Below are 23,270 nucleotides of genomic sequence, written 5' to 3'. Positions count from 1 at the left end.
AGTTAAGCTATGTCCTACTGCATGGAGCCCAGCACACAATCAGCAAATGAAGTGCTGACTGTCATGTTCATGCAATAGAACCTGATAGGTGGATGGGGTCGACCAAGAGGCCGCCGCAAGCCATTGCCCTGCCGGTTGCTGCCTCCTGCTCATTCATAAGCTTAGCTAGCAGCGAGGAAACCTGCTGCATCTCAGCAGTACAGTCGAAGCCCCTGATAGACTCGCCCCTGTCTTAACCAGCCGTCCCTGGATGCCACAGCTCCACACATTCTGAGCTGAGCTGGTAACATAACTTAAACATGTAACATCATTTGGACCACCTGACAACATAACGTCACCAGGTAACATCAGCTAAACCGGTTGAACCAGGTAACTTCACCTGGCCAAATACCTTCATCCTCCTCAGGTAACCTCATCATCACTTAAACAGGTGACCTCACCTGACCATGTAGCTTTATTTTATTTATGTCATTCTGAAACAGCAGCTGCATGGAGCAGGACTCACCTGGTCAGATAACATCTTCAGCTAAACTATTCACATCACTTCAACTTAAACTTGGTTAACATCCTCTCTGCATTATTTCTCTGAGTTGTTTTTCATGCCACTGTAACTCTGACATCACATGAGTCACATGACCCAAACAACAGTAGGAGCTGCTTCTCGGTCTCTGACTGGCTGTTGGATGATGAGTCATACAGACTCTTGATGTCACTGTGATGTGTTTTCATCCTTCAGTGTTTCACACAAAACTCTGCATCACTCTGCCCACATCTGTTTGTCTATAATTTATTCTCACATGTAAAAAAGAAATAAACATTACAATCAAAAACATAAAATACATAGATACTGCTTCTGGCAAACGTTACTGTACAGTCTGAATATACTGAGACACTAACAGACAGATCAGACATGCAGGATACATTCTGTAAGTACAAACACTGTAATCTGCATACAAACATTTTCTACAAAATTGCTATAAATAATCATTTCTTTTGAGGCTCAACTGTACGGAGACACATGAGGGACAATATTATTACACACATGTTCAGCTTCTGTCTTTTTTAACTTAAAAACCACATAAACACATTTCAGTAAATGCCTTCTCGATGGTAACCATAGCAACGTTTTCATTCAACACGAAAACCAAATATCTTTGCTGATGTTTATGTCGATTTTTTTTTTGACAGTTTTCTCCACATGGTTTAACTTTTGATGAGCTGAGAAAAACAGACCTGTTTCTCAGATATTCTAATGGAGATCTGAACGGCTTGTTTAGCTTGAAAAGTGGAGTTTTCTCCACATAAAGGAACACTTTAGAGATACAGAGATATATGGTTTTTAACTGGATGATGTCATGTGACCTCCCACTATTGAATTTAATTAAATAAATTCAAAAACTTGTAAATGTAAAAGATTTCTAAATACCATACTTTGATAAAATGTTATGTACAGTTATACATGCTCTATGAAAATAAAGTCTTATATAGTTTTAACATTTCTAACAGTTAAACTGAATGTAACAACAGGAAATGACGATCAGTTCAAGGCAACTTCATCTAAAACACAACAAACAGCTGATCTGTTCAGACTGGAAGACGGAAGAAAAGGGTCAAAGGTCATGCTAACAGAGCAGTCTGATGTTTTATTAGATCCTCCTGTTCTTTGTCTTTGTCAGTCAGATATCAGTTTCATCTCTGTATTAGCCTAGCTTAGCACAAATACCACTGTAAGCAGAGGGAAACTGCTAGCCTAGCTTAGCACAAAGACTGGAAGCTTGTTAGCTTTCAATTAATCACCCAATCCATCCTTTCGTCAGCTGGGTTTAATTGACTGAGGCCAGAGGTGAAGACATAGAAGCTAACTCTGAGCCAACTGGACCCGAAGCTAACTCTATGCTAAATGAACCCAGACGCTAACTCGATCTTAAGCTAATTCTAAGTTAAGTGGACCTAAAAGTTAAGAGCATCCTAAGCTAACACCATGCTAATTTGATTCAGAAGCTAACTCTAAGCTAACTGAGCCCAAAGCTAACACTGAGCTAACTTGTCCTAGCCAACAATGTAAACAGACATATTGGGAGATAATGGAGGGTGGATCTAATGCTAACAATTTGTAAAGTTTAAGAAAAAGCTACAAATCGAGTTCACTGGCTTTTAAGCCCTGGTGACTCTCTGATGGACTAATTGCTAGCTAACATGTATTAACAGCAACATGTAGTAGTGGTTTGGTCCCTCTAAAATGATATATTATTATGTATGACATGAATACTGAAGCAGCATGTTACTGTTGTAGCTGCTGGAGGTGGAGCTAGTTTCAACTACTTTATATACAGTTAGCTAGTTTAGTCCAGTGGTTCCCAACCTAGGGGTCGGGCCCCTCCAAAGGGTCAGCAGATAAATCTGAGGGGTTGTGAGATGATTAATGGGAGAGGAAAGAAGAAAAAACAAAGTTCTGATACACAAATCTGTTTTCAGTTTTTGGACTTTTTCTCTAATCTTTGATTTTTGCTGAAATATTGGATCATTTGAACATTTATTGAAATGTGAGAAGTTTAGAGAGAAAATTCACTATTTGGTGGAGCTGTTAACAACTCATAGTCAGAAGACAGAGAACAATATGGTTTACTAAAATCTCAGGAAGTTTCTTTGAGGTTCAGATTTCATGTCAACATGTTTTCCACCATAAACAGATGATTCATAGAACGCGTTGGGTTTCTGTTTGTGGCGTCGCTACAGAGCAGCCATGTTTAAGGACAAAGATTTTTCTTATTTCTCATTTCACTTCTGTCCATCCTCTTCTTCCTCTCTTTATACCTGCTCTTCTTTCTTAATTCTCTCTCTTTCACCTTCCTCTTCCTCGTCTTGCACAGTGAGGAGAGAAGGAGGAACGATGCAACTTCTTCTGGTCCGTGTTGACATTTATGGAAGCAAAAAAAGATAATAATAATAATTATAATAATTTGAATTTAATGAGCAACTGAGCAAAAGGTAATTATGAAATTTAGATATCGTTGAAATGTTCCGTCTGAATTGATGTGGTTCCACTAATGAGTTCACGACTCAGAAAAGTCAAGTGTCTGTTGTTTCTGGTTGCTCATCTGAACTTTCTTGGATCATGTGACCGACAGAATCTAATCTGATTGGACAGAGTTCTGATCGATTGATTATTCTCTGCAGTCTAGATGCTCAAATTTGAATTTTGGTGTCTGAATGTCACTTTTCCAATTTGAGCAACTTGTTTTAAATGGACCAGATTTTTTATTCAAGTTTTTAGATTAAATTCAAACAAATCGAATAAAGTTTTTTGAATACTGGACACTTGAATTTCCTGTCTGAATGTGTGAGGACAAAAAAAAAAGAAGACAAACTTCTGAGACATTTTTGAAGTTGCACAACTTGAAATGAGTTTCTGGAAAATTAAACTCACATAAATTAAGACCATTCAGACTAATGGTTCTCTGAGTAACATACATGTTAATGAATGGAAACATGTGTCCAAACTTTTGACTGGTACATTCAGCTGTGTTTAAATCAATAACACTTCAGTTTCTTATACAGCTAGTCTAATATTACGGCCTTTCTTTGTTTCCATAACATTTGTCTCTTCTGGTGATGATGATGAAGAATAAAGAGATCAGGGAGAAGGAGAACTGTAGAGGAGGAGAAGGAAAAATAAAGAAAGAAAACAAAGTCAAATGTTTGTGTGAAGATGAAAAGAGATGATAGAAGAAGAAGAGACTCACCTGGTGACTCTACGCTGACATCAGCAGACCTGTAGTCACTGCACACAAACACACAAACACACAAACTCTCAGTCTTACGATCAAACTGTTTGAGGAAAGCTGTATCAGTAATGTTACCCTTCATGCCCCCCCCCCCCCCCTTCATGCCCCGTCTCCCCAGCCTCACCGTCCTTGGCGTCTGGCGGTAGCAGGGCATCCTGCCTGTTGGCCAGGACGAAGGCCAGCGTGGCCAAGATAGCGGCGTCCAACACGCCCAGTATGGCCAGGATGTACGCCCAGTGGACCGAACAGTTACCTGCAGAGAAACTGCCCACCTGCAGAACAATACAGAACCATGTGACCACTACAGCACCAGCAGTCGTCCTAAATATCAGTGATAGAGGGTAATTGAGATTATTTACTCAAGTGCTTTACGTAAGTACAATTTTGAGATACTTGTAGTTTATTTCTATTTTATTCTACTTAGTGCTTCCACTCCACTACATTTCAGAGGAAATTATTGTTCTTTTTACTCCACAACATTTATTTAACAGCTTTAGTTACTAATAGATTAAATTAACTAACAATATAAATTGTTAAAGGATGGGTTCATGTGTGTCTTAAAACAACAGTAACGACTGGTGTAGTAACAGGCAAGAGGACTCAACAGCATGATTCAAAAACAGGAGTCTTGATCAGAAAACAGTCTTTACTTGCACAGTTCAGTACACAGGTAGTTAGTCAGGAGGCAAAATCCAATAAGAAGAATGTAAAGGCAAAGCAAGGATGAAAAATACCAGGAGAGTAACACACTAGAAAAAGACTGGAACATTAAACACTATATATAATTTATAAAATCTAAAACTGAGAGGCCTTCTAACAGCAAGTCTTTGACTTTATGGAGGATGCAGGGAGGTTGTAGAGCCGGAGTCATACTCTGAGTGAAACCCTGTTTTACCTTGAACATCATACAACAACTGTCTTTTATTATGTGAGTTTTCGTGTCTAAGATCTTTTATTTATATACTACTCAGAGATCTGAGTCCACAGAGACACTCATGCTCATATAAAACTCACAGAGTCTCCACACAGAGCTCTCATCTCTGGACTCTCCCACGAGTCTGGAAACAGAAGACAAGCCAACGCCAGACAGAAACCTGCAGACACGGAGAGAGAAGAGGGAAGGGATGAGGGTCGATCTACAGTAGAGAGATGAAGCCCCGCCTCCTCCTGCCTCCTCCTGCCTGCTCTGTTTCTGGTCCTCCAGTACCAGCAGTGCCAGTATTACCAGCAGTACAGACAAAACCAGTGGCACCACCAGTATCAACAGTAGCAGGAGAACGATTAGCATCAGCAGCACCAGTAGCTAATAGAACCAGTGGAACCAGTAACACCAGCAGTACCAGTAGCACCAGTAGTACCAGTGGAATTAGTGCTACCAACAGTTCCAGTAGAAGCAGTCACACCAGTAGGGCCATCAGTATCTATAGCTCTAGTAAAACCAACTATAAGTACCAACAATACCAGTAATACCACTAGTACCAGTAAGATCAGTCACTCCAGAAGTACCAGTACTACTAACTGACCTGTAGTGACCTGGTGTCACTAGTGACACTTTACCAGCAGTATATCTAGCACATGCATTACCAGTAGAACCAGTAACTGACCTGCAGTGAGCTGAGTACCTCTCCCAGTGTCACGTGACTGGTCCAATACTAGCAGTACCAGTGAACCCAGTAATACCACTAGTACCAGTAATATACGTCACACCAGAAGTATCAGCAGTACTAATAGAACCAGCATTACCAGTTGTACTAGCTGACCTGTAGTGACCTGGTGTACCACTAGTACCACTTAAACAGCAGCACATGCAGCACCGGTAGAACCAGTAGAACCAGTAGAACCAGTGGCATTATCTGACCTGCGGTGAGCTGCAACCAGGCGCAGATCTTGTAGACGGTGGCGGCGCTGCAGAACCTGAAGAGACAGAGACAGAGGACGCTGGTCCACACCGCCCAGAGAGACACGCCCACCAACACCGCCACAGACTGGAAGGACGGCAGAGGGGACAGACTGGACAGACCGCCACGACAGTCCGGGACAGGCCAGTCCGACTCCAGACACACCTGACAACACACACACAAACAGTCAGGTGTCCATATGAGCAGTGAAAGAGGTTTTCCTCGCTGTAATCATTCCTCCTGTTCATACTGGATATTAAAAGATCCTTCAAATGTGCTTTTTAATGGAAGTGATGGAGGCCAAAATCCACAGTGTGTCCACACAGTCATTTAAAAGTCTCTGTGAAGCTTCTATTCAGCTTCAGCAGTCTGAGTTAGTCATATCAAGTGGATATCTGACACATTTACAGTCTTTTTAGCATCAAATTCCCTCTTTGTGTTTCCTCGGACAGTGTTTCCCTGTTGAGCTGCAGGTGGAAGTATAGTAACAAAAAGAGGAACTTTGGCACTAAAAAGACTGTAACGTTGAAAGATATCTACTTGATTTGACTCATTTGGACGCTGAAGCTTCATATTAGCTTCAGATAAACTTTTAAATACATTTTTGCACAGAAGGAGGACTGTGATGCTCAAGCAATCTCCTAACTGTTAAGTTGAATGGTATCGGTATCATCTAAACAGTTTATTATCATGAATTATGAATATATGTATTCAATCTGCTCATTTGAGAAAATGAACGCAACTTTAGTTTATCTTAATTGCTTGAAAAATCCCTAAAAATTGTCTGACCTATCGTCAATTGTGATTTGACAGATCATTATTAGTATCAAACTTAACTGGAATATTTCAAATCTGTTGCCCCCTTCATGTTATAGTGGGATATTTTATGATATTACACTTTGTTATTTTGTGTTGTTATTGTAACAAATTCTGTTGTTTTTTTCTTTGGAATAACAACAGTTGATAACAAAAAAGAAGGAGGACTGTGGATTTTGTCCCCCATCACTTCCATTGTAAGTGCATTATGACCTGTACCCAGTAACGTCATGATGATGATATGCTAACTGCAGGTAGTAAGCTAGTTAACTGGGCATGCTAATATTAGAGCAGATATACACTATTTAATACATTCCTCACACTTTTGCTTTCATGCCTTTGTTATCGAGACTAAAAAAAGAGGCGACCCTCCAAAATTCTTCGTAAACACATAATCTCTCTTTACTACAGCTTCATTAACACTGCTTCAACACATTTACTTTCATTTATTTGGCATTTATTTTGGTACAAGTGAGATAAAATCCATCTTCACTAGATCAGGAAGCCGAGGAGAACTACAAACACCGACACGCCTGCTGTGATTAGCTATGATTGGACAGGTGCTGTTTGTGGGAGGGGTTTAATGTTCACCTCAAACAGTCCCAGGGTGCCGCTGGGAGGGGCGGGTCCGACCCCCTGGTGGCGGGTGTCTGTGGTGCCCATCCAGGACGGCTGCACCAGTACGACCACCTGGATGATGGCGAAGCAGAGCGTGCAGACGGCCCAGAGGACACCGACCGCCCGGGCGCTGCGGACAAACTCCGTCTGGTAGAGACGAGAGAGGTCGGCGAGGGCGGGAGACACCGACATGACTGCAGAGAGAGAGAGAGTGAGAGAGTTCAGTCTCTCTTAAAGTGAATTTTAGAAGAAGCAGCACTCTTGAGGAGTTTGTGAGGGACTGGTCATCAGTAGCAATATACTTGAAAGAGGAATAGTCAAGAGTAATGAGTATGGGAGTAACAAATAGCCTATAACAGTTTAACTACATACAAACTTTTATAAATGCACCAGGTTGTGAATATGGCTGATTTTTGTTTGCGTCTTTGTGTTTGTTTTTTCTCTCTGTGTGTCGTGGTTTTTGGTCTTGTCTTAATTGTAGGTCTTAGTATTGTATTATGTTGTTATTGTTGAAATTTTTTTTTTTTAAAAAAAAAGAAAAAAGAAGCAGCTGATCACAACGTCAGATGTGAGCAGGATACATGCGAACAAAGGTTTTCCTCTCACCTGTGACTGAGGTAACGGGAAGACTGGTGGAAAATAATTAAGTACATTTACTCGAGTACTGTATTCAAGTACAATTTTGAGGTACTTGTACTTTACTTGAGTATTTCCATGTGATGCTACTGTAACTGACCGCTAATTCCTGCCGTCTATAAGTCTGAAGTTGCCTCCTGTTTCTAGTTCATTTACATTTGTTGTTTATTTATTCCTTATTTGTAGTTGTTATTTGATAGTTTTGAATTGAAGCTCTTCCTGCGTAGTTACCTGCATTTCCCGCAAGGTGGCAGACAATTCACCTGCTGCCCATGATTAATCGACTAGTTGAACCCGTGTATATTAGATCTACTCACCTGCTGTGTAACGTTAATTAGCCCGGTGTGCTCAGCAGAGACACACGCAGAGAGAGTTGGAGCGATGTTAATGTTATCCAGACACAAGGAGATGTATCCAGGGTCGAGACGAGAAAAAACTACCTGAAATCTTGGCTGGTGAGCGGAATGAAGTATGTGAATCAGTCTTAATTACCTTTACTGCAGGTAACGCGGGGTTGAGATGTTCATTCAAATTGTTTAAAACGTTTTGATTCGTTTGTTTACGTGATTAGCGTGCAGCGCTATCTTGATAGATTATTGTTATTATTATTATCATCATTATTATTATTATTATTATTAGAGTAGCAGTGGTTTCGTTCTTTGTGTGAATTTGAATGTGTTTATTTGAGGGTAAAGTTATTTGGAGTTTGATTGGATGGAGGTGATGTATTCAGTACTATAATGTTTATTCACTGCTTGTGTTGGATTAAATGTAAATGCAGTTTAGTCAGCTCTGTATGAGGGTTTGAATTTAGAAGATAGTGTTTGCAGTCAGTGTTTATGTTTGCTGACTGGATATTAGTATGAGTAAGATAAGCTGCTGTCAGTCCTAATTTAGTGGCTATTTTTAATAGTTGTTTAATTCATTTTATCGTCTGTGTACTGTATTTTTGATATAAATGACTGTAGATAAGTATGGTTTCTAATTTTTGTGTTTTGTATATTTTCTATAGTCTTCATGGTGCATGAGATGATGACTGATGAGAAATAAACGAACTGTGAAGCATCAGCTTGGGGACTCTCTGCTCAACTAAGCCAAAGGCTGTTACAGCTACTTTATACTTCCACTACATTTCAGAGGGAAATATTGTACTTTCTACTCCACTACATTTATTTGACAGCTTTAGTTACTTTTCAGATGAAGATTTGACACAATGGATAATATAACAAGCTTTTAAAAAGCAGTGTGTAGTCGGGGTCACATTTCACATGTCTATGAGTTGTTAACAGCTCCACCAAATAGTGATTTTTCCCTCTAAACTTCTCACATGCTTTCATTTCAATAAATGTTCAAATGATCCAATATTTCAGCAAAAATCAAAGATTAGAGAAAAAGTCCAAAAACTGAAAACACATTTGTGTATCAGAGCTTTGTTTTTTCTTCTTTCCTCTCCCATTAAAGTACAAGTACCTCAAAACTACTACAGTAAATGTACTTAGTTACTTTCCACCACTGAAGATGTGATTTATTTGATGCTCTAATGAATAAAACTCAGTTAAACACAGTTTGAACGTGACGCAGACAGGAAATAACGTGTCGTCTTATTGTTCGATCTTCTTCTATTTGCAATAAAAAAAAAAAAAAAAACATAAACGTCAATCAGAGTGTGACAGCCAATCAGCATCGAGATACAATCAGCAGAAATAAAAACATAAACACGGAGCGCTTCTACTGACTGCGATTACATCATCATCACTACCATCATCATCATCATCAGTTATTTACTGATAAACGCAGCGTTGAATCTGACCTGTAGGTGATTTTTAAGAGAAATGAGAGTCATCCGGTTAAACACGATCAGCTGACTGAAACTAAAATAAATAAGCAGAAACAAACCTGCAGCTGGAGATACACCTGTCTGTCTGTGAGTCTGTGTCGGTCAGGATGAGAGGATGCAGGCGGAGGAGAGGATGGAGAGAGAGAGAGAGAGATGGAGGATCGTCTCCAGCTCTACATGCCCGGATGTTGATCTTCAAATACTGACGGTAACACTGATGTTGATATAAATACACACACACACAATAATAACGACTGGATGTTTATATATATCAGGATAAACCGAGGCAGAGTGTGATTTCTGCATTTCTAATAAATTGTTTTGCTATTTCAGCTCCGCCACAGCGCCTCCTGCAGGCTGACAGAAGGAACTGCAGCATCTCAGAGGTTCAACATGACGCCCTCTATCTAACCTTACAGCCTCCATTCACTGGAAGAAAAAATAAATAAAAATACGCAGTAAAAATCATTGGGCCAATATAACACCGACGTATCATTTTACAGCCATACTGGGTTAAAGGACAAGTCCATAATTTTCCACATCTGTCTTAAACCAGCAGTCAGGTGTCCATATGAACAGCTGTAATCATTCCTCCTGTTCATACTGGATATTAAAAGATCCTTCAAATATGCTTTCAATTAAAGTGATGGAGGCTAAAATCCACAGTGTGACCACACAGTCATTTAATGCAAAAATGCATTTAAAAGTAAAAAAGTTATTTATCTACAATGTGAATATTTAATTCTTCAGTAAGAACTTCTATAATTAGAAGTTGTAATTGCAGAAACACTGTTTATAATGAACCAGAGCTGCAGCAGTTAGTTGGTTAAACAATCAGCAGAAAATTAATGTTTATAAGCAAAAAAATACCCAAAATTGCTGGTTTGAGTTTCTCAAATGAAACTATTGCTTTTCTTTGTCATAGATGATAAACTAAATATTTTTGTTTTGGATTATTGATCAGACAAAACAAGACGTCATCTTTGACTCTGGAAAATTAAAACTAATTTCTCTGTTTTCTGAACATTTTATAGACCAAACAGTAAAATGACCTGCAGACTAATTTGATAATGAAAATAATCATTTGCAGCCCCAGAATGAATTATAAATATTATATCACAAACTGTTTATAAGAAGAAGGACGATCGAGTCCATACAAACAAACAAATGTTTAATAGTAATAAAACACAGACAGAAAACAGAACAAACGTTTGTTCAGAAACAGAATATTGCACAGCTCACAGGCCTCCTCTTATCGCCACGGTAACGGATTTACACAGTGTGTAAATCGAACACACCTCACAGAGAAACTTTTATCCCGACTCACTGCAGAAACGTCTCCACGCCATCAGCCTCCTGCAGGTGTGACAATCAAACGCACCCGCAGTGTTTCTTTGCTTCTCGCCGTGACGTCACAGGAAACATTTTTAAATCTTTTCTTTCAAAAAAAAAAAAATATATATAATTTAACTTCAGAGATGAAAGTGGCAGAACTTCGTGGACTTTATGTTGAATTCTTAACATTTTTAACATTTTCAAATTATTTGTCCAAAACTTGCAGTTTAACACAAACTTATTGAGTTTAGTTTTTCTTTTTTTTTTTTTGTTTTTTTGGGACTTTTTTCAGCCACAAACTCCAAAATTCTCTTCATCAAATGTTTGTCTGTAGTTTCTTAAAATGACTGAAGACATTTGCAGATGCATTATGAATATTTATAACATGTTTCCAGTATTTTACATCAAGTTTTTCTTCTTCTTTAGTTTTCTTCACTCTGCAGTTTGTGGGCGTGTTTCTCTGTGACATCATCACCGCTGTGACATCATCACCGCTGTGACCACTGACTAACTCGCTGTGAAGCAGAACTCTTCTTCTTCTGTTGACAGTATTTAAAGAGTCTTTTCCTGATGTTTCTGATCAGAATTTCTTTCTTTTTTTTTTTCTTTTTTTTTAAAATAAAACCGTCCAAAGGCTGCTGGTGATTGGTCACGTTGTCAGGGAATCGAACCGACAACCTGCTGCTGATGATTTAGCACCGAGCCGCAGTTAAAAAAAAAACAACATAAAAACAATCTTGTATTTTTGTTTTTGCATGGGAGTTTGTTTGTTCTTTTGGCAGTTGTGGGACGCCGTAGTTGTCACTGGATTCAACTACATTTCCAACAAAGCACCACTGCTGCTGGCTGGCTGCAGTATCCATGGCAACACACAAGTCTAATCACACGCTGCTGAGGGAAGACAGACAGAAAACAAGAGAGAAAAACAGACAGCTTCCAGGTTTTCACACCATCCTCCTCCTCCTCTTCCTCCTCGTCTCAGCTCCACGGAGGGATCTCCTCTCCGAACTTGGTGAAGTGAGCAGCGTTTTTAGCTTCAAACAGAGTCTGAGACAAGAGAGAAAACACATTTTTACAGTTTCTTACAGTAAAAAGATGAACACGTGTCAATAAACATCAGTTAACAACAGAAACGTTTGTCATGAATGTGATTCCTGTTCAGGATTAAACACATTCATTATTCATTAAAGCAACATTTAGTTTCAACATTGTTGTTCAGGAATAAACGGATGAATGAAATGTTGTGAGGAGCCGCTGCAACATTATTTCCTGTGATTGTAACGTCCATATTCACATGATAACTGTAGCTGACTGTAAGGTGAACTTGCACTCTGCATAAAAACACAACAAGCACGGATAAAAAAAAATGTGTTTTTGTCTGTTAAAACAGTTTTCAGTTGCGTCATCTCGTCCCTCTGGAGCCGAATCTGATTTACATGTAGTTGAGAAAATAGACGGATTGTAATCAGGTTTGTGATCTGACTGACAGATGCAGTGGATTCAGGAAGTAATCAGACTCCTTCACTTTCTGCACACTTTGTGTTGTAGATTTAAATCTATGAACAGATAAAATTGCCATTTCTGCCCATTAATCTACTCCATTAATGACAAAGTGATGTTTTTAGTAGCCCGACTCCAGATATTCTCATCTATATTTATCTCGTTATATACAGTAGGATCACAGGAAAGTGCTCTCAGACTTTTGGACTCTATATATTTTGTTTTTATAGGCCTACATACTAAACAACATTAACAACATTGTTATTGTTACTGCAGAGCAGCCGCCCTGCACTAAACTGATGTAACAGCTACAAGAGTCTCATGTTTTACCTGCGAGACTCGTGTTTTAATGCTGCTGTTCATCGTTTGTGATGTGAAAACATCAGATTTCCAGACATGAAGCGTGCGTCCTGGTGTTAGTTCAGTTAAAAGAATCCAAGGACAGCACAGAGCGTCTCTCCTGATTGGCTGCCGACAGCGCTGTTAACTGAAGACTGATCACACTGGATGGTAGAGATGCTGCTACGCGTCTGTTTAAACAGGAGTTTAGTCGACTGTGCTGCCGGAGCTGAGAGCAGGAAACGGAGCAGTCGCTCTGCGTCATGCTGTCCTCATCCATCATCTCTGTCCATCACTGTTTTATGTGTATTTATGTGATTTAGAGACAATCTGTAAAAGTTTACAGCCTGTCATTCTGTGTTAATCTGTGTTTGATGATGTGGCTAAAAAAAAAGCAGTGATTCCACTGACATTTGTAACATGACATTCAACCGTCGACTCGGGTTTATCGACTGATGCATCGACTCAGCAGCTTCTATGAGGCAGCCCTAGTTATTAGAAATATTTGCAAATTTATTATAAATGGAAAACTGAGCCGTCTACACTCAGTAAACTTCCTTAATCTTAATCCGGCCTGGAGATATAAGAGGAGGACTAGAACAATATTTGGGAAGACGACCGACTCAAGATCCTGGTGAGAGTTTCTGTTGGAAGGATATAATACGATATTTTGTGATTCGGAAATATAAACAGCTGGTTCCTCGGGGACAGGATGAATGATGGAGGCAGTGTGACTAGTCTGACAAAGTTCCAGATTAACAGATGACTCAGGATGCAAATCTCTTTCTAATACTTTTGTCTGTGAGCAAGAAACCGATCACACAGACATGACAAGAAGAAAACCTCCAAACAAAGAACGACTGACTAATTATCAATGAAATAAACAGTTTGGAGAAACTGAGCCTTAATGCAGGACAGAATGGGCTGAAATAACCTGTTCCTGCACGTTATCGTGTTCTTTTTGCCTGAAAATAATAAAACAGAAAAACATCTGGAATCTGGATTTTATGTGGAGTGCGACAGGCTGGTTGTTACCTGGTTGTGCACGTACGCCTCACACAGGTAACACCACACGGACAGATCACAGAAGCTCAGAACCATCGGATGTTCGGACACCGTGCCGTGAGTCACCATGTGCTCGTTAACGTAACGCCCGCAGAACACCTGAGGACAGGAAACAAGTTACATCATCAACAGGCGACACAATGATGTCATCAGCAAAAAAGTTTCTGCAGGTTCAACATGTAGAATCTAATTTAACATCTGTTTCACCATCAAACCGACCAAAGTGTGAAAGAATGATGACATCACCTACAATTATTTATTATTATATCATCACATTTTACCAGCAGGATTTATAACTATTGAGGCTTCTACGTTAGATGGGAACATGTTCAAAATAGCTGCTCACAGACGCCATGACATGATCAACACGCTGTATGTTGGTTAACTGTTAGTTAGTCTGGTCTACAACTGACTTGACTGGTTACTCGTGCTTTGATGATCCACGATGGTTTTTGTGGTCCAGGTGTTTGGATGGGTACTGAGAGATGTTGGGTTAGACCACAAACTGTTTTCACTGACTGTTGTATCATAAATGAAATCAAAATCCCTGAAAAAAACATTCCTCAAAATAAACCTTTTCAAAAGAATCAAAACCAGTAAAACTAAGATTAAACCAAACAAAAAATAACCAGAACACTCTGTGGCATCTTCCACAGTCCATCAGTTTCAGCACACCTGCCTTCATTAAGAGGTTCATGATGTGTGAGGTCAGGTGATGCTGGTTTAACATCAAAAACAACCACTAGGTCAAACTATTTCCTTTGAAATAACTGAAAACAATAGAGCTTTCTAGAAATGGCTCCAACGATAACAATCATTCCTGATGATGTAGTTGATTGAATTAATGCGACCTGATAACCAGCAGAGAATGGATGTTATTAAAGGACGTGTTCACAGTTTTTCAAGTGTGTAACAGTGAAAGAGGTTTTCCTCGCTGTAATCATTCCTCCTGTTCATACTGGATGTTAAAAGATCCTTCAAATGTGCTTTCAATGGAAGTGATGGAGACCAAAATCCACAGTGTGTCCACACAGTCATTTAAAAGTTGATGTGAAGCTTATATGAGGAACATTACGTTTCAGCCCCTGGTAACCATAGGGACAGGAGACAGTAACCCACCCAGTGTACTTCTGTTCTTCTATATTTGTGAGAACCAATTTGAGATCTTGACAGTGACGACATTTTGGGCGTCCACCATTCTTAGTCGCAGTTTCTATAAAAATAACTTCATTTTCAACTTCAAGCATCTTCAATGTTAGTGATGGAGGCCAAAATCCACAGTGTGTCCACACAGTCATTTAAAAGTCTGTGTGAAGCTTCTATTCAGCTTCAGCAGTCTGAGTTAGTCATATCAAGTGGATATCTGACACATTTACAGTCTTTTTAACATCAAATTTCCTCTTTGTGTTTCCTCAGTCAGTGTTTCCCTGTTGAGCTACTGTGGAAGTATAGTAACAAAAAGAGGAACTTTGGCACTAAAAAGACTGTAACGTTGAAAGATATCTACTTGATTTGACTCATTTGGACGCTGACGCTTCATATTACTGTCAGAAGGAAATGTTAAACACCTTTTGACAGGAAATTTAAAGGCCTGCAGATACTTTGTCAACAGTCTGAGACACATTATGTCATGAAGAGGTGAGACGGGTCACCTGGTAGCAGGTGAGACAGATCCAGTTCTCAGCCTCAGAGCCGCAGTCCTGACACGACCGGAAGACATCTATACCTGAGGGAGGGAGGGGCTTCACAGCGTCCAGGTGAGGACACCAGGACAGAGGGTCCACCACAAACATGGCGGCCTGAACAGAGACAGACAGACAGACAGACAGACAGACAGGTTAGACAGACAGACAGACTTATTCTCACTGATCAAACTGAATATAAATAAATAAGTTTGCTGACTCCGTCCATCTGAACTTGACACGTCAGCTCGAAAGCTCCTTGAGGCTTCGACCAACCGCACGCCCCCTCCGCCTCTGGCTCCGCCTCCGCTCCGGCTGCGGCCTCGTTTCCAGCTGCGACAGATTCTGACGCTGCCACGGCAACAGCCTGGAAGATAATAAGACAGAATATTATATATATAAAGTACAACAGACACATGTGACGTGTAAATAATAAAGGTTTCAGGGTCGTTCATGGTTTATGGGGACACATGAACAGAACAGCTGATCGTTAATGTAGTTTGATTTGTTTTTATGGATCATATGGTTCATATAAATAAACATTAAATAAGTTAAAACAAGACACAGGATGTTAAACTTCTCAGCTTGTCTCTGCTGCTGCTGAATGTAAATTCACAGATCAATAAAGTCTGATCTTGTCTCATGTTAAATTCTGTGTTTAAAATGTGATGAATGTAACGTTTATATATCATATAATTTAAGGTATGATGTCATTTTTTCTGCTACAAGTCTTCAGATTTCTACAGCAGTTTGATTGACAAGCTTCGCCTGGTTTTTCTCTTTTCTGTAGAAGGTTGTTTAATGTTCTTGTTCTTCTTCATTAGTTACCTTCTTACAATACAAGTAAACAAGCTAACGGGGCTACTGAGAAGTCGCCTGATGATGCCTTCGGTCCATGGAGTCTCCCACGTTTGAAGAGATGACGGCTGAACCTGAAGCAGCTGTTTTGTTTTGTACACCGAACGGCTTTTATCGTCATGTCATACAGAGGATGTGACATCATCATGTTCATATGACGTCAGACTAAACGTTCCGGGTGAAGACTGGCTTGTCGAATATTGCGAAATAGTCATTTCTCAGTTGTTGTTTCATATTTGAAGCTGCACTCCAACCATAGACTGTAAAAACTATGGACGTAGTCACCGTGATGTCACCCGTTGGTTTGTCGTTCTGAAGCCTCGAGTGTAGCGATTAGACCATCGCCATCTTGGATTTGGCCGTCACCATGTTTGATTTTTGGAGCCAGAAGTGACCATATTTGGACGAGAGGGTGTGGCTGACCATAGCGCTAGCTGCTAGCTTGGTTAGCACGATGCATTACAAGCCAGTGTAGGCGTACACCTGAACGTTGTCCAGCTCCAAACAAAATGAGTGTTTTTGGTTCCGTTATCCTGATCTGTACGTCGTTAATGTGAGAGGTATTTGGTAAAATATTTTAAAAATGATTTTGAGATTTTAAATTGTAACGTCAGAAAAAAAAAAGATTCATAACATCCTACTTCCCATGTATAGCATTTTTAAGACTTTTGAGTGATTTATTTAAGACATTTTAATACCAATTAAGGCCTTATTTTTAGATTCATGAATTCAATGCCTTTTAAGACTTTTCAAGGATCTGCGGGAACCCAAGAACTGAAAACACGCTGTGAAATAGCAGCAGCTACGCCCATACGCAATGGTTACGTTACGTAAGAAACGTTGACACCGTGGTGACGACTTGTGAATCACAACGAAGCCACGCCCTAAAGCATACGCTGCTTTATCGTCTATTTTACTCTAAATGGGACCATAATTTACAAAATGAACATCATGCTGCATTGAAGAAGACTTGAAACTAGCGATTGAGACCATAAACAGTTTACTGAGGTAATAAATGAAGAGAGAAGTAGGGTCATTTTCTCATAGACTTCCATAAAATCAGACCTCTTTTCGCAGCCAGTGGAGTCGCCCCCTGCTGGCCGTTAGAGAGAATGCAGGTTTTTGGCACTTCTGCTTTAGCCTCATTTTTCAGCCACTTAAGTCCAACCAGAGTGCAAAGGATTGTGGGAAATACAGGTGTAGGGACTTCCAACACTGAGTAACAGCCATCAGACTGACTGCTCACCTGAGGCTGCACGCTCTCTGCTGATTGGTTCTGCTCAGGTGTCACCTCACTTGACTCCGCCTTCACTTCAGCATCGCAGACGACCTTCTCTTCGTTGAGGCGGGTCTTCGGCCTGGCCCCGCCCACCGGGGTGGACGTAGCGGGATGATTGGACGAGGTGTGACTGATGTCCAAACCGGCCAATCCCTGAGTGAGCTGGTCCAGACTGTGGTCCGCCTGATTGGACGAAAAAAGGAGACGCAATTAAAGAGGCCTTACTGTATTTATATAATCTGATTTCAGTTATTCTGGTTCAAGAAGTTAAAGTGACAGCTGGTGTTACTGTTGTGACCTCCTGTCCTGAAGGGGGCAGCGGTGGTTTGTCTGTGCTGCTCTGGTCTGACTTCCTGCCTTTTCCTTTAGAACTACGTTTCCCACGATGCTTCAGGGACGGCAGGGAAGTCCGGACGGATTCTGGGACTGAGAGAAAGATCAGGAAGTTACTCAAATAAAATCTAATAAAATAAAAAGACAATAATATAATACAAATAAAATCCTGTACTGACTGTGTATCCTCAGTGACCTCCAGTAGGGGGCGTGGTGTCGGATGACCTCGTTGATCGCGGCCACGGCGCTGTGGTGAGGAGGGGGGAGGGGTGTCACCAGGGAGGGAGGGGGGTCGCCGAGCAACACGCTGGTGCACATCGCCATGGAGTCAGAGATGGAGGACAAGTTGTAACCTCCCTGCAGAAAGAGAGCGAGAGACCACTTCACTGGAGGGCTGAAACTAATGATTTCTTTCATTATCGATTAATCTGTCAATTATTTTCTTGATTAATCTGTCCATAAAATGTGACAACTGTCAATCACTATTTCCCAAAAGCCAAGATGACGTCCTCAAATGTCTTGTTTTGTCCCCAACCCAAAAGATTTTCAGTTTACTGTCATAGAGGACTAAAGAAACCAGAAAATATTCACATTGGAGAAGCTGGAATCAGAGAATTTGAACATTTTTTTCTTAAAGAACGACTCCAAACGATTAATCAATTATCAAAATAGTAGTTGATTAATTCAACAGCTGACAATTAATCGATTAATCATTGCAAGTTTAATTTATTTCACTTCACATTGCTACTCACCTCCAGTATAAGTAGGACCCGCCCCCCGGCCAGTGACATCAGCATGTTTGTGAGGTGGGCGTATCCCTCCGGAGTCACATGATATCCACCCAGCGGATCCCCCCGCGCCGCATCGAATCCGGCCGACACCAGAACCAACCCGGGGTTAAACTACAGAGAGAGGACCGACCGATCACATGACTCAGTCACTTACAGTAAATGAAGCGTGTGTGTGTGTGTGTGTGTGTGTGTGTGTTGTTACCTCAGTGGCGATCGGCATGACGACGTGTTGGAAGGCAGCGAGGTAGTCAGAGTCGCCCATCCGCCCGCCACTCCACGCTACATTGACGTTGAACCCCGCCCCCTTGGCCACGCCCACCCTGTCAGGAGCGGCATCCTCTGAAGACGGAAAGAACATCCCGTTGTCATAGCGATGGAGGGAGACGTAGAGGACGCTGGAGACAGAGAAATGACGATGCATCACTTCACATCATTTCACTAAAAAAAACATCTTTCTTCATTCGGTTCAGTCTTCTCTCCTCACCTGTCATCGTCCTCGAACATGTGCTGCGTCCCGTTGCCATGGTGAACGTCCCAGTCCAGGATGAGGACTCGCAGCGGTGGATGACGGGACATTTTCTGGGCGTAGCGGGCAGCGAGCGCCGCCGTGTTGAAGAAACAGAAACCACAAGGAGAGTCTCTCTCTGCGTGATGACCAGGAGGACGAACGATCGCCACGCCGTTATTCACCTGGAGACACACACACACACAGACACACACACACGTACACACACACACACACACATACACACACACACAGTTCAACTTGTACATTTTTTATTTTCAATTATTTGTTTTCAACAGTTTTTGTGTCATTATACTGAACGACGCTACGTTGTAATCTAAAAACTGTTTCTTGTGTTTCAGCTCTGTGATGTAACGTTAGCGGAGAACATAACAGAATCTGAAGCTCTGTGATTGGATGTTTGTTGCCAAGATGCATCTTGGGAGTCCTAATTGACTCCTCTCCTTTAGAGCTGTGAAGTTTAGTCGATTAATTGATTAGTTGCCAACTATTGTGATAATCGATTAATTGTTTTGAGTCGTTTTTTTAAGAAGAAAATGTCCAAATTCTCTGATTCCAGCTTCTCAAATGTGAATATTTTCTGGTTTCTTTTGTCTTCTATGACAGTAAACTGAATATCTTTAAGTTGTGGACAAAACAAGACATTTGAGGACGTCATCTTGGACTTTGGGAAACAGTGATCAACATTTTTCACCGTTTTCTAGCATTTTATGGACCAAACGACTAATCAATGAATTGAGGAAATAATTATTTTTTATGTCTTCAGGCTTGTAGCTTTGACTTTTTATCTATTTTTATTTGTTTGTTTATTTAACAGGACAGATGTTACAGAGTCGCCCTAAAAACAGAATATGAAAATGAGATAGAAATGACAAAGTTACTGAGGTCGATTATAAGCCTGCGGAACAATTAATAAAATGAAGAAAGAAGAACATCTATAATATTAATAAAAACCAACATGCAACACAGAGACTCATGATACAAGATATGCAAGACAATAAATACATGAAGATATTAATGTTAATAGAGAAGTAGATTGAATAAAACCACACTGAGCTGCGTTGTTAGACACTAACTAGAACATGCAAAGCAGAAGCACAGATACAAAAAGCATGCACAATATGTAAAATACATAAATTAGTCTGACACAATAAAAGCAAAACCACAATAAGACATGCACGCAGGTACATGAAGGCAGACTGGCAACAACATGATAGCGACAGGTGACAGTAGACAGTCAACACGGTTGTTCATCTTATATCTTACGTACTGATGATTCAACCAGGAGAGTTTCATATCCATCAGAAACTGTCAGCCGCCTACACTGTGTATGACTCACACCTGACCTGTGTGTGTGTGTGTGTGTGTGTGTGTGTGTGTGCGCTCTACCTGTCCTGTCAGTATCGTCTCCACAGCATTGAAGCAGCTTCCAGCAGCCAGCAGAGCGCACTGGAAGCTCTGGTTGTTGATGTAGATGGAGTTGAACTCGTTTCCCAGTTTGTTCAGATCTCTGGGCTTCATCACCGCTGTGCCTTTCATTTGCTCGATGTGCTGCACGCTGCGTACACACACACACGCACACACACACACACGCACACACACACGCACACACACACACACACACACACACACACACACACACACACACAAATCCAATCCAGTATGATGTTGTTCAGGTGCATTGACGTGTTTCATGTCTGCCTTAACATATGATTGTGTGTGTGTGTATACCTGTGACACATGGCGAGTTCCTCCTCGGTTGCCAAGCGAGCTGGTATCCGTTGGCAACGGTCAACCAATCCCAGCTGCTGATGTTTGGAGAAGATCTTGAAGATTCTCTGCGGCTGCTCGGGATGATGTCTGCACACAGACGTTTGTGTCATTCACGTGATTTTATCTTGTGAACATAGAAGAGCTGAGACGACGACAACACACCTGTCCCACATGTTCAGATGCTCCATCATCCTCTCGTCGTACACCAGGCCTGTCGTCGTGGCAACAGAGAGGGCGGGGCTGGTCTTCTGTGTGCTCTCCTCGTTGGCTGTTGCTCTGATGACGCTCGCCTCTGCCAATGGGGCGCCTTCTGTACAGGAAACAGGAAGAGAAGAAGAGGGAAATGATGTCATCACAACATGACATCATACAGAGAGAGTAAGTTTGTGTGTGTGTGTGTGTGTGTGTGTGTGTGTGTGTGTGTGTGTGTGTGTGTGTCCTACCCAGGACTTGCAGAGAGGCCCAGTGTGGATAGAGAGCTGAGACAGTCTGAGAGATGGACTGCAGAGCACTGAGAGAGAGACAGACATCGTTATTGAACTCTTTACTCAGACATTAGAGTGATATTCATCATCTGAGAGCTTTCAAACCTCTAGTGTGTTTGTTCTGAATGAGATCAGTTCCTTTTTACGCAGGAAAAAAATCCAAGCAAATTAAAATGCATCACTAAACATTGTGAGAACGTTCTCTCCTCTCATTGGTCAGATGTGGAACATAAACACAGAAAGACGCTCCTGAAGAAGCTCTTATCTGGCCAAATATCAAGAACATCATTCATTCTCTGGCTAGCTGTTAGCAACTGTTAGCTCAAACCAACAGTATCAGATCAAAACAAGGATGAAAATCAACCACAGGCAACCAGACTGAACTACAGAAGGATTGAAAACGTTTCGGACCGCCCCCTTAAACAACAAAGACTAAGAAACTTTTCTGTTTGTTGCTCCAGTTCTTTGATACTGAAGAAAACTTCAAAATGTGATGATTCTCAGGCAGGTTCTGAGGTCATAGGGAGCGTCTTTTTCTATGATTTCTGTTTCATGTCTGTGTTCAGATTTGACTGAGTTACAACTAAGAGATGAAGAAGGAGAAGTTTGGGTGCAACTCCCCTGAGGAGGTGCCTCACAGTTTGAAAACCTCTGCTCTAAAGGACGTACATGTAGGAGTATCAGGTGACTCGGTGACTGACCAATCAGCAGAGACATCAGTGTGTGTGTCAGGTACCTGTCAGACGGAGCGGTGGGCGGATTCAGTGGTGGACAGGCTCCTCCGAGCAGAGCTCTGACGCAGGCTGCAGCGCCCACTGCTGTCGACTGCAGGTTATAACCTCCCTGCACACACGCGCACACACGCACACACACACACATTAGTAGAGATGAGGTGTGTGTGTGTGTGTGTGTGTGTGTGTGTGTAATGTGTGATGTAATCTGGTGATGTGTAACTGAGTGTTTTACCTCCAGAGCGAGAACGAGTCGACCTTCAGCCAAACTCATCAACATGTGAGTCAGAACATGGAAACACTGAGGACTGACACACATCTCACCCTAAACACACACACACACACACACACACACACACACACACACACACACACACACACACACACACACACACACAAAGTTAATTTATATCCGTTAAAGAAACAATCCCGTCACTGATCTCAGGTCTGTGGTGTTTTTACCTTTTCATCTCCGACTGCAGCATCAAACCCAGCAGAGACCAGAACCAGCTGAGGCTGAAACTGAACACACACACACACACACACCTCATTATTCATATTATATATATATATATATATGTAAATATACATCACTCATTTATTGTATTTATCTACAATTATCTAACATTACAGACATCGACACAGGCAGTTATTTAGACTGAAACATCTCTTTTATTAAAATAAACATAGAACAGGACGAAAATTCTTCATTTTTTCTGACTTCAAAGACCTTCTGGTCTGTTTCTGTTTCACCTCGAGTGTTTCTGTTTGTGCAGTTTGTGTGTTTATGCAGATTGTCACTGTGGTTCAGGAGCTACAGACAGTCTTTGCTCCAAAATAGGTGCAGAGTGAAAGAGGTTAAAGGTTAGAAATAAGGTTCAAGGTTACGGTCTAAGGAATGCTTTATGTCAAGGAGGGTGTAAACGTGTGTGTGTGTGTGCGTGTGTGTGTGCGTGTTACCTCGTGGGCGACAGGCAGCAGCA

At 41.1% G+C, this 23,270-nt stretch overlaps 2 protein-coding genes and 1 long non-coding RNA gene across 5 annotated transcripts in view; 1 reads left to right on the top strand and 2 right to left on the bottom strand.

The window, feature by feature from the left end:
• Window positions 1-771: 771 nt before the first annotated feature.
• Window positions 772-9,781, bottom strand: lhfpl4b (LHFPL tetraspan subfamily member 4b). Of its 3 annotated transcripts, none has more exons than XM_067593470.1 (7): window positions 9,650-9,781; window positions 7,091-7,311; window positions 5,644-5,848; window positions 4,800-4,879; window positions 3,910-4,057; window positions 3,744-3,781; window positions 772-3,650 (listed from the first exon to the last, which is right to left on the bottom strand). In XM_067593470.1, the coding sequence occupies exons 2-6, from the start codon at window positions 7,307-7,309 to the stop codon at window positions 3,753-3,755; spliced, it is 681 nt and encodes a 226-aa protein (XP_067449571.1). In that variant the 5' UTR covers window positions 7,310-7,311; window positions 9,650-9,781; the 3' UTR covers window positions 772-3,650; window positions 3,744-3,752. The 3 variants fall into 3 exon arrangements, with proteins under 3 accessions (XP_067449571.1, XP_067449572.1, XP_067449573.1); XM_067593471.1 differs by having other exon boundaries at window positions 772-2,902; XM_067593472.1 differs by having other exon boundaries at window positions 772-2,899.
• On the top strand, window positions 7,558-11,660 carry LOC137185165 (uncharacterized). Its single transcript, XR_010928776.1, has 4 exons — window positions 7,558-8,222; window positions 9,642-9,798; window positions 9,924-9,976; window positions 11,352-11,660. It is a non-coding gene; the product is annotated as an uncharacterized lncRNA (long non-coding RNA).
• hdac6 (histone deacetylase 6) overlaps window positions 10,741-23,270 on the bottom strand; it is a 24,072-nt gene continuing 11,542 nt past the window's right edge. Inside the window, exons 12-29 of the mRNA XM_067593458.1 lie at window positions 23,248-23,270; window positions 22,750-22,809; window positions 22,523-22,612; window positions 22,293-22,399; window positions 21,515-21,582; window positions 21,234-21,381; window positions 21,030-21,158; window positions 20,688-20,856; window positions 19,257-19,462; window positions 18,975-19,167; window positions 18,734-18,883; window positions 18,161-18,338; window positions 17,947-18,074; window positions 17,616-17,831; window positions 15,732-15,878; window positions 15,482-15,628; window positions 13,800-13,928; window positions 10,741-11,972 (exon numbers count right to left, since the gene is read on the bottom strand). The exon at window positions 23,248-23,270 is cut by the window's right edge and continues 43 nt beyond it. Coding sequence (XP_067449559.1) covers window positions 11,904-11,972; window positions 13,800-13,928; window positions 15,482-15,628; window positions 15,732-15,878; window positions 17,616-17,831; window positions 17,947-18,074; window positions 18,161-18,338; window positions 18,734-18,883; window positions 18,975-19,167; window positions 19,257-19,462; window positions 20,688-20,856; window positions 21,030-21,158; window positions 21,234-21,381; window positions 21,515-21,582; window positions 22,293-22,399; window positions 22,523-22,612; window positions 22,750-22,809; window positions 23,248-23,270 — 2,357 coding nt within the window. The 3' untranslated portion in view covers window positions 10,741-11,903. The remainder of the gene's footprint in view (window positions 11,973-13,799; window positions 13,929-15,481; window positions 15,629-15,731; window positions 15,879-17,615; window positions 17,832-17,946; window positions 18,075-18,160; window positions 18,339-18,733; window positions 18,884-18,974; window positions 19,168-19,256; window positions 19,463-20,687; window positions 20,857-21,029; window positions 21,159-21,233; window positions 21,382-21,514; window positions 21,583-22,292; window positions 22,400-22,522; window positions 22,613-22,749; window positions 22,810-23,247) is intronic.

The sequence above is a fragment of the Thunnus thynnus genome, chromosome 6 (assembly GCF_963924715.1).
Source record: "Thunnus thynnus chromosome 6, fThuThy2.1, whole genome shotgun sequence".
Lineage (NCBI taxonomy): Eukaryota > Metazoa > Chordata > Actinopteri > Scombriformes > Scombridae > Thunnus > Thunnus thynnus.
This window is presented reverse-complemented; position numbering and strand designations above follow the sequence as displayed.